Source organism: Diorhabda sublineata, chromosome X (genome assembly GCF_026230105.1).
Source record: "Diorhabda sublineata isolate icDioSubl1.1 chromosome X, icDioSubl1.1, whole genome shotgun sequence".
In the NCBI taxonomy this organism is placed as follows: Eukaryota; Metazoa; Arthropoda; class Insecta; order Coleoptera; family Chrysomelidae; genus Diorhabda; species Diorhabda sublineata.
Window position 1 is genome coordinate 5,031,145 of NC_079485.1, and position 15,532 is coordinate 5,046,676.

The following is a 15,532-nucleotide window of genomic DNA, read 5'->3' on the forward strand; positions in this document are numbered from 1 at the left end:
GCTGGGTCAACAAAAATTGCTCTCGAATCCAAGTTGTATATAATTAATTCCATGAAATCATGGAAGCAATGGGCGCCAGTAAAGGGAAATATACAAACACTACTTAAAAAAATTAGGATCTTACCTTTTGTTGAAGTAATTCAAGCTGCTATACACAAAAACACTTATTGAAATATGAAACTTTTCACTGTCAATGTCACTACATCAGGATAACTATATTTTAGTTAATAAGAAAGCTAATAAACAAAATGCATGAAAATGAAGTAGCCGTTGTAACAATGTTGCCAAGTCAAAGTCGACATGATGAAAGACTACAATTAGAAAACATGAATTGAATCAATCCATGAATAAGATAAAGAATTAAGGTAAAGTATCATAAAAATTGCCAATTATAAGTTAACAGCCGTTAGAATAAGAATAGGGCGTTGAAAAAACATTTGGAACGATGATGATGACACATTGCATTAAAGAGAAGTTGGCAACGATGCTTCACGTAAGAAGTAAGAAGAAGCCGCTTCAAGCGTCTAATCGATAAATCAATCAATAGAACAAGAAGTGGGGAGAAACTTATTATTTTTAAAGTAAAATTCACAAAATGTTGTATTTTTTTGCAGATTCATATTTATCCAACAAGTCTCTTACTTTTTACTAACTTTTCTATTATCATTGTGTAACATTAAAAGTGTCATTACTTTGAATTTATTAATCTATAAAAATAACATCCTCAAAGCTTTATTTATATAATGTCTATTTATCCTAAAAAATTTATAATAGTTCTTTTTAGAATAGGAATGGATTCTAAAGTGTATCATATTATGTTGTCTCTTGTTGTACACCTGATGTAATACATGCGTTTTTCCATTTTTCAATTATTTGCTATATAATTTCTTTCAATAGTGACCAGTGGCGTAGTATGGACGGGGCCTGAAAGTTACAACAGCCTCATAATTGCACTTAAAAGAGGCTTAAATTACCAAATACATGAGTTATTTAACTTGAGATGTACTATTTTGAGTGAAAAAGTATTCGAATTAATTATTAAAACATGGTAAAGTTTAGAAGTGTTGCTTTAAAGGAGCCTAGTCAAGGTCCGATTTGCCTACGTACTGAGCCACTAACTACATTGAAGTGGCACCCAAATTGTATAGAGAGAGTTCCAACCCTATTTTTATTTGTCACCCTTCCATTATTTACAGAATTTTGTTAAATACTTAATAGGGATTAGTCGATGTATCATTTGAACTATATAAAATAAATTGTTCTCCCAATATTTTCTTTATTACATTTACATGCATTATGTAGTTTCCACATTTGGTAGTTATTTACTAACACTGAATTATGAGGAGTTTATAAGGGATTATGTACCTTTTTTCAATTATCTGGCAAACGATTTTGTTTACGGAGTTGATAATTTGGTAGTGTTTATTAGATTATAGGAAAGTGAGTTTATTTAAAAACAGTTTTCTCATAATAATTTCACAAATACGCCTGTGTTTGATGAATTTCAACTTCTGAAATGGAAAATTTGGCATAACAGACCTTTACTCTACAATATTACCCTGTATTCATAGGGGATAGGGCCTGTGGTGTCAGTTAATAATAATAATTTCTTATAAACACTTCTAAGATAGAACTCTGTTATGAAAACAGTTTGGCAAACTTTTAAAAAATAAACTTCACTATTTTAAAGGGTTTTGTTTCCCTTATTATTCAGTCTTACAATAAACTGTACATAATGAAGCATCCTTGTTTTTGGACTATTTTGTATGTATCACCTGTGAAGAAATATTCTCTTTCTTCTTGAGATTTGATAATAGCCAATTGTGGATCATGAAGCAAATCAACAATCATCAGGAATTTCATTACATTTTATTAATTTTAACACTTTTAATGTTCCATTTTATTTAGCATGTTAGTTTGAATAAGTCTATTCTTAGTAACATGGAAAAATGTCTTGAGACTCACCAAATTATTCAGCTTTTGACCAAATGAATACTAATTTTTTCCAAATCACAGTATTCGAAATAGTTAACTCATGATTTGTTGATACTGATGTACTGTTTTGCATGAATTGTTGATACTGATGTACTGTTTTTTTTTGGAACCGTTGGTGATATATCAACACTGCTTACTGCTTACTATTACTATACTTACACAATCTCGCTGTTCACTATCACTACTATAACACAATCACAGTATTTACTATCACTATGCCAACACACAATACCATTTTCTGACCTACGTTTCAGAAACCAACGTCTTTAGAGACTTATTCACCAAAACACATATGTCTCAGTGTAAATGTGGTCATCGTATAATAGTATTGAACAGTATGTTCAGTACAATAATTATGTAGTCGTTTTGGTAAAGGCTCTCACAAACCAAAATGTGTCTCATTTGGTTACAAAGCTTTTCAGATTTTTTCATGGCAACAAGTCTCCAGAGTACATATACAGTGGAAGAATTCCATATTTCTTGAACAGAGGTTGACATGGCCTGCCGGAGTACCACGGCATCAATCAGTCTCACTGCAGTTTTCTGTATGCTAATAATAAAAAAAAGTTAAAATAAGTAATTTTTTATACTTTGTTTGAAGATAGGGATTTCAAAATTTTTAATATTTTTAATGTACACGACTTTGAGAATTTTCTAAACATTTTATAGGATGGATAAAAAATCCAGCCGGATCTAATTTTTTGGTGATTTAAATAGATCTTTCGAATGACTGTTATCATAATATATATAAAAAATATGGATAGCTAGTAACTCACTAGGTAACAGATTTAACATGGGAACAATGTACAGACACATTATAAGAATTGAAAAAGGACAGGGGATAAGGAAACTGAAGATAATGGAAACTGAATGAGAAAAGGCTACCAAGGAGACCAAAAAATAGATGGAAAAATCAGATTGTACAAGATATGCAAAGCCTAATAGTATGTGACTGGAAGAACAGATCCAGGACAGAAAAAAAGTGAATAATAATTGACACTGTAAAAAAATATACAACAAACTGTAAATAAATAGTAATGAAATGTGGGCTGACCTTCCACAAATACAAGGACAATACAGCTCAATTTAAGCGGCTACAATTCTAAATAGAACGTACAACCTTATATATATTCAAGAATTGCAAAATAGAGTAGGTTCAGATCATTTTGTTTTATTTAAACAATTTGATACTTTGATAGAAAGACATTCTATAGTAAAGCTTTGACTTACAGAATGGTACAAACCAGCCTGTAATGGTATTAAACCAGTTACTAGCTTGATGGATTGAAGTAAAAGTACAAAAATCAAAATATTCAAATTTATTTTCACTCCACTGAATTTTTTCATAAATAACTATTCCAATTAACAAGAGAAATTTGTTTACATATTTTGAAAAATTAACAGTCAAATCGTCCAAAAAAACTCTAAATGCATGAATTAATCACTTGGTGGGGATGAATTAACTTATAGTTCTGTAGTAAAAGGTTAAGCGGAATTTTTCAGAGGTATTTCTTCACATTTAGCAATCTCTTTGGAATCATCAATGAAACGGTTGCCTGAAACAAGTACATAAGTAAATTATTCAGTTACATGTAGTAACATTGGTAATAAAATAAAAAACAGTGAATAATTCCATATTTGAGCCTACTTATTTAACTACTTTAAAAAAAGCAACCATCTTTGAATACAGTAGAATTAGAGTCAAAATTTATTAAAAAATTATTATATCAATTTTAATTGATAATTCTCAATAATATTTTCATCCAAACTTATGAAAAGGAGAGACAGAAAAACGCCAAAAAACTTTGAAGTACCATAAATAAATTGAGATAATTATTAAAGAGGGACTCTAGGAATCATATCTTACACACATAAATCGAAGAATAATATTATCTTCAGAATTTATCGCATAGAAATGAGAATTCTGGGAAAAATACAAAAGAAGCTGAGTTAGAAATGAGACAATAATAAAAGTAAATCTGACAGAATATATTACTATTGCTCCTTTTCATTTACATCAAAACTCAGATTATTGTCACTTATGACGTGTAGCACAAGTGAGACATAACTGAGTTTTTACCAGCAATCTGCATAAGCTTGAGACCGTGTGCTTTAGTAATTTTTATGGACTCAGATTGAAAGTGAGGAGATGACATCACGTTGTCAGATCTTGTCATCAAAATAAGCAAAAAAGTACACAATACTAAATGATTGCAAGCAGTCATTGATGTAAATAATAATATTATTTTAGTTATGTCGTTTCTTTTACTGTGAGTAACTGAAGGTTGGATCACCAATGGTAATGGTGGATTTTATGTGGTTATTGAGAATATTAATTCACATTACGTGTTTCTTTTACTCACTGAGCAGTGACGTCATTATCTGAGTAAGATACTCACATAACTGAATGTCTCAGTTTGAATGTACATGGAAAGCAGCTTATATAATAAACATAATTAGGAACAAGATAACTAAATTGATTGAATCAAAAAAGCAGTAAAATGTTTAATTTGTTAGACTTGATTAAAACACAGAGTAATAATATCTGAATATTGAAGTAATAAACCAATCATATTTTTACTTACACTTTGTATAGACTAAGTCTGTTGAATAGTTGCCCAATATTCACTTCATTTTGCGAATAACTGGAGGATATGATGATTTCTGTTTCTTTGGCTGATACAATAAGTTGACTTTGTACTTGTTATTGCTTTGAAAACAATTCCATAGCAGTACCTAAAACAAAAACATTTTTAGTAACTTCATTAATAATCAATTAGTAGTTTCGACCAACAGATTTTATGTATAAGACACTATTTTCATAAAACAGGACATCTGGGCCAAGTGTTCTTTTTAGAGCTCTAATAATTCGTTAAGATAAAAAGAACTCAAGCTCACTGATCGGATTAGATCGAACACACTGTTTGCTAAACTAAACTGTCTGGTTCCCAACTGAATTAGCGAACTATAAAAGATTCAGAGGATCAGTCAGTGCAACTGTAACTCCAGTTACGAAAAAGATATAACAAATTAAATACTGTTAGGAAGCCTACAATATGAAAATCTCCAGCTGTCGACCACCTTAACTTTCTAGTAAGAACCTGCAAGAAATATCAACTTCTTTAGGACCTACCATTCCTTAAAATTCTAAGGAAAAAACTTGCTGGTTATAAAAATGGAAAAATTATAGGGAAGAAATAAAAAAATAGGCAGGAGATAACCCTATTTACGTATGTTCAACAATTATCTGAATATCCTATATATTGGAGTATGAAGCAATTTCAATTTCAAAATAAAGTTATTCCCAGGAGAAAAAATGGTTTACACATCAATAAAATAATAGAGCTATATTTTGATTTTAAATTACTAAATAAAAGTTTATACATTGCAATTCCATGGCAATTAGCACAAGCACCAATTTCAAAAACACTCAACTGAAATTTAGTAATTATAAGTATATAAACAATGTTAAAGAAATTAATTCTTGCCTTCTAAATTTCCTTATGTTCTGGCCGAGGAGGAGGAGGAATGACATTTCTCATTAAAAACATATTTCATTTTCTTCAGGAAGTACAGTTCCTAAAAATGAGAAAATTTTGAAAAACCCAACAGAAAATTTTATGACACATCACTCTCCGACATTCAATATAGTCTGTAACGGTATACTTTACTAATTACCAGCAGAGGAAGGCTTCATTTTAATCAGTAAGCAAAATATAATTACTTCATTGCATATAGGAAATTATAAAGAAATAAGTATCTAATTTATTTAAATAAAAAATATTACTACAAAAAAAGACAATTTGGTCAATCAAATGCATGTAAGATGGTGTAACTGTGAGAGTTGATTTATTGAATGGAATAATGAAAGAGTCTAAAATCAATAACGAAAATAAAAATATTGAAAATTCTAGATTTTTTATAGTAAAATAAATTATGGCAATATTGCATGGGGAGGTGCATATAAAAGCATTTTACAATTACTACAAAATCTCCAAAACAAAATACTAAAAATAATAAGTAAAAAGAATTTTCCACAAAAAAAATATATAAATGTGGACAAGCATGGTTAAGAGAGTCTTGACTGACAAACTCGTTTTCCTCTGTTGGATTACTTTGTGATTTGTATTACTTTGTAATGTAATGTACTGTTACTCTGCTAAATAAATAAATAAATGTAGTGGTAGTAAACAGTACATTCAAAACAGCAAATTTGGAAGGCAATGATTGATAGTTGAAACATGTATGTATGTAATAACAAGCAAAGAGATCTAAACTTACATTGTGATTGGGATTCATTTTACCAGAACTCATCATCTAAAGGTGGAATAATATTTCCTTTCATAAATTGCATATGAATTTCTGTATCCCTGTGTCCTATGTTCAATTTGCTGATTATATCTTGTTTTTTTTAAATTCTTGAATCTGACTTGGATACCTTTCTGATATTGAATTGTCTTTGACTCTTCTCTGAAAAAATTAGATATTTGAATCAGTGAAGTCCAAATTTTTCAATAAATAAAATAAAAATGTTACTATTGTTGGTATTGTTTTGCCAAATATAAAATTCAAAAGCAAGCTCTTATATATGATTCTATATTTTTGGTCTGTATCCTCAAAGCATTGATAAAATTCTGCTTTTATTGAGTTGACAAAGACTTTATCTCGTTATGAGATTGTTCTAAACTGTCAAGTGCCTTATAACAGTTTATTTACTGTTGGAAAATTCTATTCATTACAGAGTTGAATTCATGTAGAGTTGTTTTTTCCTACAAATAATCAATAACTCTAATGAATAATATACTTTACCTTTTTTCTGTACAGCATTTTTTAAAAATCGTTTTCTTCTGTTCCTGAACTTGGGACTATCTCTTGTATATCATAGTTTTTTCTTTAATCACCACAAGATTTTTATCTCTAATACCGGTGTTTGTACGTATTTTCTCCTGAAGATTCATTTCCATTTCACAAGTAGTTTTCTTTTCCAGACACCTTAGACTTGTTTCAAATGCCTCTATACCAATTGTAGTATTCATAGTGTCACAGTTGTAAGCCTCTCCAATGGTGTTCACAGTAAATAAAAAATATTATCTGATACTATGGTGATAAATAGAGCAAATTTGTGGAAGAAAGCTGTTGAATAAAAATTTTTCCCATATAATATGAATAAAATAAAGTATGTTTCAATTTGTTCAATGATACTCACAGTTCAACTTAATGGAGCTGCTGAAATTCTTTTCCTAAGTGGTGGTATTGTGGAATCTTCTTGATAGTACAGCTGTGAAAACAATAACATCTTGAAAGAATATGTTGTTATAACATGGCAATTATGCTTACTTTGAAGGCTGTTCAATTGTTACCATTTTCTAGATATACTTTTCATGTTGTACTAGAAGAATGTATGTACTGTTCTTATGATGGCCCTGAAAAAATTTCAATTTTATAAAGGGTCAACAAACAAATGTAATGTAGACTCATTTAGGGAGACAATATATATTTATTGAATAACATAATTGAATATAAATAGAACACTATAATTAAAGATTAAAGCAGAAACAGACAAACCAATAGCATTTATGATAGGAAAGTATTTGAATTCACTAAACAAATAGAACATGAAGAGAGAACAAACCGAGTAAGAGTACACATCGACAAACTTATGTGTGGTAGATGGAATAATGTAACATGTTAACAAATTCAATGAAATGATTAATAAGCTTGTTTAACTATTTATCGCTACAAAACATTATGGATTATCCTTAGCATACTACTAAACACAAATAAATAAAAACAAAGTCTGAACACCGAGGAACTATGAAACTATAAAATATTATTAAACTCATTTATTAGGAACAACACATTCATGCAGTAATGGTAAAGCTAGGAGGTCCCTCGAATTCTCTAAGAGTAAGAAAGCAGTTCATACGTGTTTATGAAATGTTTATTCAAATTATTATTTATTCATTTCTGTAATCTATTCTTTAAAAGAACATGTTTATTAGTCGCCTTTAAGGGTATTAAAGCCAATAAGTTCCCAGACTACTTTTAATCTTGAAAAACTAGCTTTGTAGACATTATGTAGTTGATCTTCATTTGAAGTGAACATGAACATCTGCTCCCTACTAGATCAAAGCATTCAGCCTTTAAAATACTTAATGTACTTGATAGTTTTTAATAACAAAGCTGTACTATTTTGTGTAACGATTACAGACTACAAAAGTGCACAGTGAAAATATTTTCTTAATAATTATGGATAGTTTTCTTCAGTGTATTAATATAAGTTATGCTTACTGAAAATACTTACTAATTTGTGTTGGCAATAATTATATCAACACAATCCCATTGATTATAAGTTCTATCTATGGTTGAATAAAGAACAAATTATGGAATTATTTCTCCTATGCGCATGATAAAGATTTTATTACTATTGCCATCTAGCATAGTTTAAGGTACTACTTTCCCTGAAGTGTTACAGAAAACTTTTTTTTTTTTAAATAATATATATATTGATTACAACATTTATTATTAAAATTTTGTTTTTTCTCTGAATTTTAAGTTTGTTTATTTATGCAATACGAATATATGCTATAATAAATGAGGTGCGATTAAAATTATTGCAAAAGTTTCATTACTTGAAACTGAAAAAATACTTCTTTGAAGTTTTCCGCTAAAAATGTATTAATTATCTTCTTTCTAATACAGTAACAAATAGTTAAAATCATTGCAGTGTTGCATTTAAACCTTTATAATATTGATCAAAGAATTATTTTTCTTAATGGTTATGCAACCCAAAATCATACTAAGTTAAGTTTTGCCTGCTACTTCTTTTAGTGTTCGCATAGATTGCACTCATAGTTTGTTGCTTTTGTAATTTTTTGGTTTTTATCCGAAAAATAATGAGAAACTAACTGGAATTATCATGAATGAAATGACTATCAAATATTTCAAAGGTATCATAGTGTAAAAATAACTTCAGAAGATCAAGTCAATTTAGGATCCTCTCATAACTACAAAGGTAAACAAAGTTAACTGTTCAGAATGATTTAGAGATTTCCTTCTCATTTAATTTATAATAATAATAAGTATACTTGCTAAAAAATGGATAAAATCTTTATATAATTGTTTTAAGGCAATTTTCGGCAGAAAATATGACAACATTAAAGCTGAAAAGGATACTTTACACACACTCATATATTTATAATGTAATCCATTAATTTTGTGCCTCTCAAAGTAGTAAGCAAAAGAAAAAACACAAAATAACAGAAGAATGATTCCGATACCTTTTTTGTGTTAATTTTATCCAAATTAATAATTGGAGCATCCACAGTATTTTCAAGCAGCTTATCAATTTTTTCTTATATTTCAGATACCTGCTTAATCAGTTATTTTTCACAGTCCACTGTTAGGAAATCTTTCAATATCTATCTCATTTTAAAAGTAGTTTACTTCTTGCAAAGTATGACTAATCAAATCATCTACTTCATCTCAGCTAAAAAATTAAGGTATATCCCATAGCTTTTTTATATTTAATATAATTTCACTTAATCCAAGAAATAATTGCATCTGCTTTCCCTCAGCTATCTCCACTTCTTTCGGTCCCTTGCTTTTTCCCTCCAGCTCTGGATATTTTTTGTTTTTTTTGGTCTGCCTCTTTTCCTATTACCCTCTGGTATCTTCTATACAACTCGTTTCAAGAGTTCGTCTTTGTCCATTCGTTCAAAGATAGGTACCTAGCCTGTACAGCTGTTACTTTTGGCAATACTTAGTTCGATTTTCTCTTCTCGGCATTTATTATCTAGTAGTACAACCAAATACATGAAATTTTCTATTTATTCTAATTCGGTTAACGTCCCATCATGTTTATGTACTTTGAAATTGTTTTTTGTCTTGCTTCCACATTTATTCTTCATGTCCATAAACTTCGTATTGTCATTATTGAAGTGTAGGCCTATCTCTGCTGGTGTTATTAGTTGTTTTGTGGTTTCTTCAAGCTTTCTTCTGTTTCTTGCTATCAACATCACATCATCAGCATAAGCTAAGCATTGATGACTTTTATTAAATATCATACCCTTTCTTTTGACACTGGTTCTTTTTATTATGCCTTCCAAAGCTGGATTGAATAGTACCGTTGATAGGGGATAAAATGAAATATGATTTGTCAATAACTTGCAAGATACCACTCTTCATAGTTTTGTGTCATGGTTCTATAGTATCATTATTTTATTTATTGTACTTTGATTTTTTTACATGTGATTGAAATGGAAGAAATAATGTGTTCGATTTCCTTATTCTCTAGATTGTACCATGTAGTTTTTCAAATTAATTAGCAATCATACTTGCTCATCATTAGTCTACACCTTCCAATACATTTTATAGGAAACTTATGATCAAACTCATACCGAATGAATAGATAATGGTGTATGAGGGCACTGTTGTATTAAATAAACAGGAATTTGAACTATCTAGTAACTGATTTTAAGCTGGTCTCACCATTTTCTGCTACTGTTTTATTGCTTATTTACTGATAATATATTTCTACATATTTAAGTACTTGGTTTTATTATATGTGATATGGATATATTGTAGAATTATAACGTTATATCTTTCAAAACAACATTTATCGTTCAAAGTTTGAATCTAGTTTTTCATAGAGGAAAAATATTTATAATAAACTTACTCAACCAAGCATTTTCATGCCATTTTTCATTCATTCATATTTACACTAATTTATATTCTATAAAATATAAAACAAAGGTATATCTTTTAGGAATGATAGTAAAACTCCATATTTCAACACACCCTACAATACATTTTAATTCAGATAACAAAAATAGTAGTTCTTAAAAGTTTCAGCTCTAACTGATTATTGTATTTGTATAGCTTTATAATTATACAAAGAAGTAAACATATTACAGTTAGTTATAATTTTTGCCCTGTAAAACATAAAATCTACTGCTGCTAGTGACAATGGAAATCCATGATAGTATAGAGAAATTAGATGTTTTTTACATTAGAAGTAAAATTAAACTAATTTCAAAATGTTAAGTTTGATGATCTGTTAAAATGTTCCATATGAATTCAATTTTTCATGTAATTTTGTTAAAAAATATATCTTCTGTTAAAGTTTCTAAATAAAATTAATAATCCCTTATTGTCTATGTTGAGAAAACAGAATAAAATATAACATTTAGAAATGTTTGGTTTTATTATTCAAAATAAATATTGTATATATAATATAAATATAATACATAAAGTAAATATAATATCCAGATAAGTTCTGGTGATGGCAAACAATCCCAAAAAGCTCAATTGATTGTATAATTATTGGACTGTCATTGTGGATATTTTTGCTTATACATTATAGATGAATGTGGCACATTTTTGTTGCTTGAGGGGATGTTCTGGTTATTGTTGGACCCTAAAAAATAAAAGCAAAAAATATATAAAATTCACTTATTTCCTCCTGACACAAATACTTGGAGGTCTCGAACAATTTGGAACTATATTTTATACATATTTAAATATAAAATTATGAAAAAATATTTTATTAGCAACTTAAGAGTTAAAATTATAGATATATGAAAAAATGACAAGATTATATTGAACCTACTCACCTTTTACATTTTCTGTTTCAAAATCCTTTGTACCTATAGCTTTATGAATTACTGTAATGCCAGTACCTATACTTCGTGTTTTCTTTTTGTTGGAAGCTTTTTTAGCTTTTTTCTGTTTAGCTAAGTTTTTTTCTTGTACAGTTGGTCCTATCCATGGTGGTATTTTAATCCAGTCATCAAAAATAACTTCGAACACATGTCTGTTTGATGGAGCAACATATTTCATCAAAAATACTTTATGCTTTTGAATCGTAGCTTCAATGACACGTTTCCTTTGCAAATCTCTATCGACGACACTGATTTTTGTACTTGTTTTCTGACTGGTTTGCTTGCTAGTGGGTTGTTTCATACTAAAAGAATAAATACTAATGTGGTTTCACTATCCCTAAATTTTTATTCTATTCTGCACAAAAATCATTTATTGACTTGTAATTTCACACAAAGTATAAAAAAAACACACTTAATGATGATTGAATTGATCAAATTTTAAAATAAAATAGGGTTATATCTAAAACTTGTGGCCATTAAAATAAATCCTATATGTCAGGGGAAACATAATTAGAATTATTTATTGCAGTAATAAAACGACAGAAAGTACTTACCTGGTAGTAAATTTTATAAATTCAAAGCGAGATTGTTAAATATACGGGAAATTTTGAGATATCAAACTAATGTGACACTTGACAATTTGTAATTAAACAATTTTATTTACTATTGCAGTAGCGGATCTAGGAGGAGTAACAGGGTTCAAGTCACTCCCTTACGATTTTTTTTTTCATGTCAACGCGAGATACAAATGAATATAAAAATCTTTATAACTAACCAAAGTACTTGTATTGTGTAACTGTGTAATTTTTTATGTTTAATCATCTTTTACATAAAAATATATTTACTATAATCAGATACGCTACTGTAACAACCTATTTTGTTTTCAAGGCTTCCAATATAGACAAATATATTATGTAGTATAGTGGTACATTAATACTGGATTTTATTATATTAAAGAAAAACCTTATTATGAGTATCATTTTATAAGCTGATAGTACGTTCAAAAATAAGAATAATTTTCATGTATGTTTGTAAATGAAGGGTCCAGGGGAAAAACAGCAGTAGTCAATTTTTATACAAAACTCCACACACAGTATTATTTTATGCCATTTTGTGGTTACTATCAGATAATGAAATCGTTAAATGGTAAAAACCGCTTGAGTCGGCGCGTGTATTGAAAAACGGCATCAGTCCATGTCTACGTTTACGTCTACGGTTACGCATCAAATGCGTACATTTTGGCATTATTATTAGCTAGGCCAGTTTATATGGTATAGTATTTACAGTTTTGTACACAATGGATAGTGACTATTCAGTGTCAAATGAAAATGAAGCCGGTCCATTAAACAGAAAAACGAAGAAACGCAAAAAACAGGTTGAGGGCGAGATGCAATGAAAATTTTGCGTGTCACTACCCATGAACAATAACAAACAACTTACCTTACTGATCTAATCAGTTATTTTTTTTTGTTCTAGGTAACTCTGACAAACAAAACTCTTACCTTGGTGGTCTCATCACTGTTCTTCCTGTTATGCGTAGGCGTCCTCGGGAAAATGAAGCTGAATCAAGGCTTAATAATGTCTCATTTAGTTATCGTGTGCGACTGATTGAAGATGGAATAACTCGTGATGTTCCAGTATGTATTAAGGGTTTTTTTATCTTTACACGGAATCAGAGGGCGTCGAGCTAGATACGTAAGGGAGTCGTTGCTTTTAACTGGGAAAGCACCTGTCGATATGCGTGGAAAACAAAACACATGACCTCACAGACTTTCAGAGGACACAAAACAGAATGTGATTGAGTTCATTAGGAGTCTTAAAGGGTGAAAATCTCATTATTCCTTGGCAGACTCCAAAAAAATTTACGTGCCCGAAGATCTAAATATAGTCAAATTACACAAAATGTATTCCGATCGCAACACTGATGATAAAGTTTTCTACTAAACTTTTCGAGGAATTTTTGAAAGCAACTTTAATATATCGTTTGGCTATCCACGCAAAGACACGTGCAGTACGTGTGATACCTTGAAAGCCGACATATCTTCACTTACTCTAAAATTGAATTCCATCCCGGATGATAAAACGAAGAAGACTGCAAGCAATGATTTGGCGAAAAAAAAAAAATCGTGAAAAGGAGCTTCATCTAAGAAAAAGTCATCAACTTTATAATCTGAAGCGAAATTACCGCAAACGTGCCGCAAAGTCTCTGACTATGGAAAGTATCACCATGGATTTCCAAAAAAATTTGCCATGCCCAAACATCACTACCAATGATGTTTACTATAAACGTCAACTAAATTTCATTAGTTTCAGTATTCACATTTTGTCAAATTCAAGATCTGTATTTTACACCTACGATGAATCTGTTGCTAAGAAAGGAGCTAACGAAGTCTGTTCCATGCTGTATCACTTCTTTTATAAGATCCTGTCCATGGAAGTAAAAGAACTAGCAATTTTTTGTAATTCGTGCTCAGGAAAAAATAAAAACTTTACGGTTATTCGATTCCTGTATTACATGGTTACCAAAAAACCGTTTTGATACTGTGAAAGTAATATTTCCGATCAGAGGGTATTCATATCTTGAGTGCGATCGAGACATGAGTCTTGTAAACCAAAAAGCTTACAATGAGGTACCGGATGACTGCAGAGAAGAATTAAGAAATTGCCGTGTGAAACCTACACCATTTGAGGTCATGGATCGTGGCAAAAATTTTGATTATCAAAATGGGAGTACATTTTTTTCGCCGCTTTATCCAACAAAGTGCCCCTTCCAGACTCGGTCTATCAGGATGCTGAGGTTTCTCATGAGAATTCCCGCTTAGTTTTCCACAAATGCGCTTATACGGGCTCATATAGTAGTTCTAAGTTCGACCAGAAACCGCTTAAGAAGAGCCTAAGAAAGAAACAAGAAGGAAACCAGGAAACGGGAGAGAAAACGCTGAGAAAACTTTATCAGGGTCCCATCCCTGTTAAAATGCCCAAATGGAAGGATTTGCAACATTTGACATCATTCCTTGAGAGAGCAGAAGGCAGGTTGTTTTATCAACAATTACTATTTGCTGAACAACCTCAAGAACAGATCGATGACGAATTTGTGGATGACCCACCAACAGATTAGTTTGATGCTGGGGAAAAGTGGCATGAGTCCACCAACTTTTTTTCTTTTCTGTTACGTCACTAGTTTTGAACTAATGTTTATTTTTTTCCATTTTTTTGTAATAATAAACACATTATTTACCAAACATATTTTTTGCGACTTTTTTTCCTTACATTTTACCTTCTAACGAGTTAACAAACCCATATTTTCGATATTCTCCAAATTCGTCCGGATGGACTGTCGCCGTTTTTACCCTGTGCCCTTCATATAATAAGGTTTCAAATTTAATTAGTGGTAAAGGAGGTCCAATGGTGCCATTCTCACATTTAATTGTACACCATAAGTATAACCATAGATAATATGAAATGAAATTTCATTGAAATACGAGATACGTCTAATATATTTTTATTTTTGGTTTCTTTCCTAAATAAGGACTAATAATTCCTCAAGGGAGAAAACGACTATTGTTGTGACTATATACAGCGACGAGTATTAGATTATATCTCCGAAAAACGGTTTTTCTTTCGCAGAACGCCAGATTTTGTTTCTAAATTATTAAAATTGAGATGTCTTCTATATATAAAAGTTGGACGTGCTTCGTAAATCTATCACATTTTATTCCATAAACTGATGGGTCCATTAGTGTACGATTTTATCTCCATATATTATTGTGTATAGTGCTTTCACGTTCAGAGATATGAAGTCATCGTTGTCATTTTGATTGTACCTAATCATTTTTATGGCCATTGTTGTACAAATAATAATAATAAGTAATTAA

At 30.1% G+C, this 15,532-nt stretch overlaps 1 protein-coding gene and 2 long non-coding RNA genes across 3 annotated transcripts; 1 reads left to right on the plus strand and 2 right to left on the minus strand.

The window, feature by feature from the left end:
* Positions 1-3,299: 3,299 nt before the first annotated feature.
* On the minus strand, positions 3,300-8,416 carry LOC130450921 (uncharacterized). The gene is made up of 7 exons (XR_008910646.1): positions 8,300-8,416; positions 7,333-7,418; positions 7,202-7,273; positions 6,805-7,128; positions 6,277-6,465; positions 4,581-4,731; positions 3,300-3,551 (listed from the first exon to the last, which is right to left on the minus strand). It is a non-coding gene; the product is annotated as an uncharacterized LOC130450921 (long non-coding RNA).
* Positions 8,417-8,815: 399 nt separating this feature from the next.
* LOC130451004 (uncharacterized) lies at positions 8,816-14,901 on the plus strand. The gene is made up of 2 exons (XR_008910661.1): positions 8,816-9,010; positions 13,134-14,901. It is a non-coding gene; the product is annotated as an uncharacterized LOC130451004 (long non-coding RNA).
* On the minus strand, positions 11,182-12,287 carry LOC130451003 (uncharacterized). Its single transcript, XM_056789786.1, has 3 exons — positions 12,212-12,287; positions 11,610-11,959; positions 11,182-11,413 (listed from the first exon to the last, which is right to left on the minus strand). The coding sequence occupies exons 2-3, from the start codon at positions 11,956-11,958 to the stop codon at positions 11,328-11,330; spliced, it is 435 nt and encodes a 144-aa protein (XP_056645764.1). The 5' UTR covers position 11,959; positions 12,212-12,287; the 3' UTR covers positions 11,182-11,327.
* Positions 14,902-15,532: the final 631 nt, after the last annotated feature.

Coding starts and splice junctions, on each gene's coding strand:
- LOC130451003 (XM_056789786.1), bottom strand. CDS start 11,958: ATGAAACAACCCACTAGCAAGCAAACCAGTCAGAAAACAAGTACAAAA. Junction 11,414..11,609: donor TGAAACAGAAAATGTAAAAG/GTGAGTAGGTTC, acceptor TTTATTTTTTAG/GGTCCAACAATAACCAGAAC.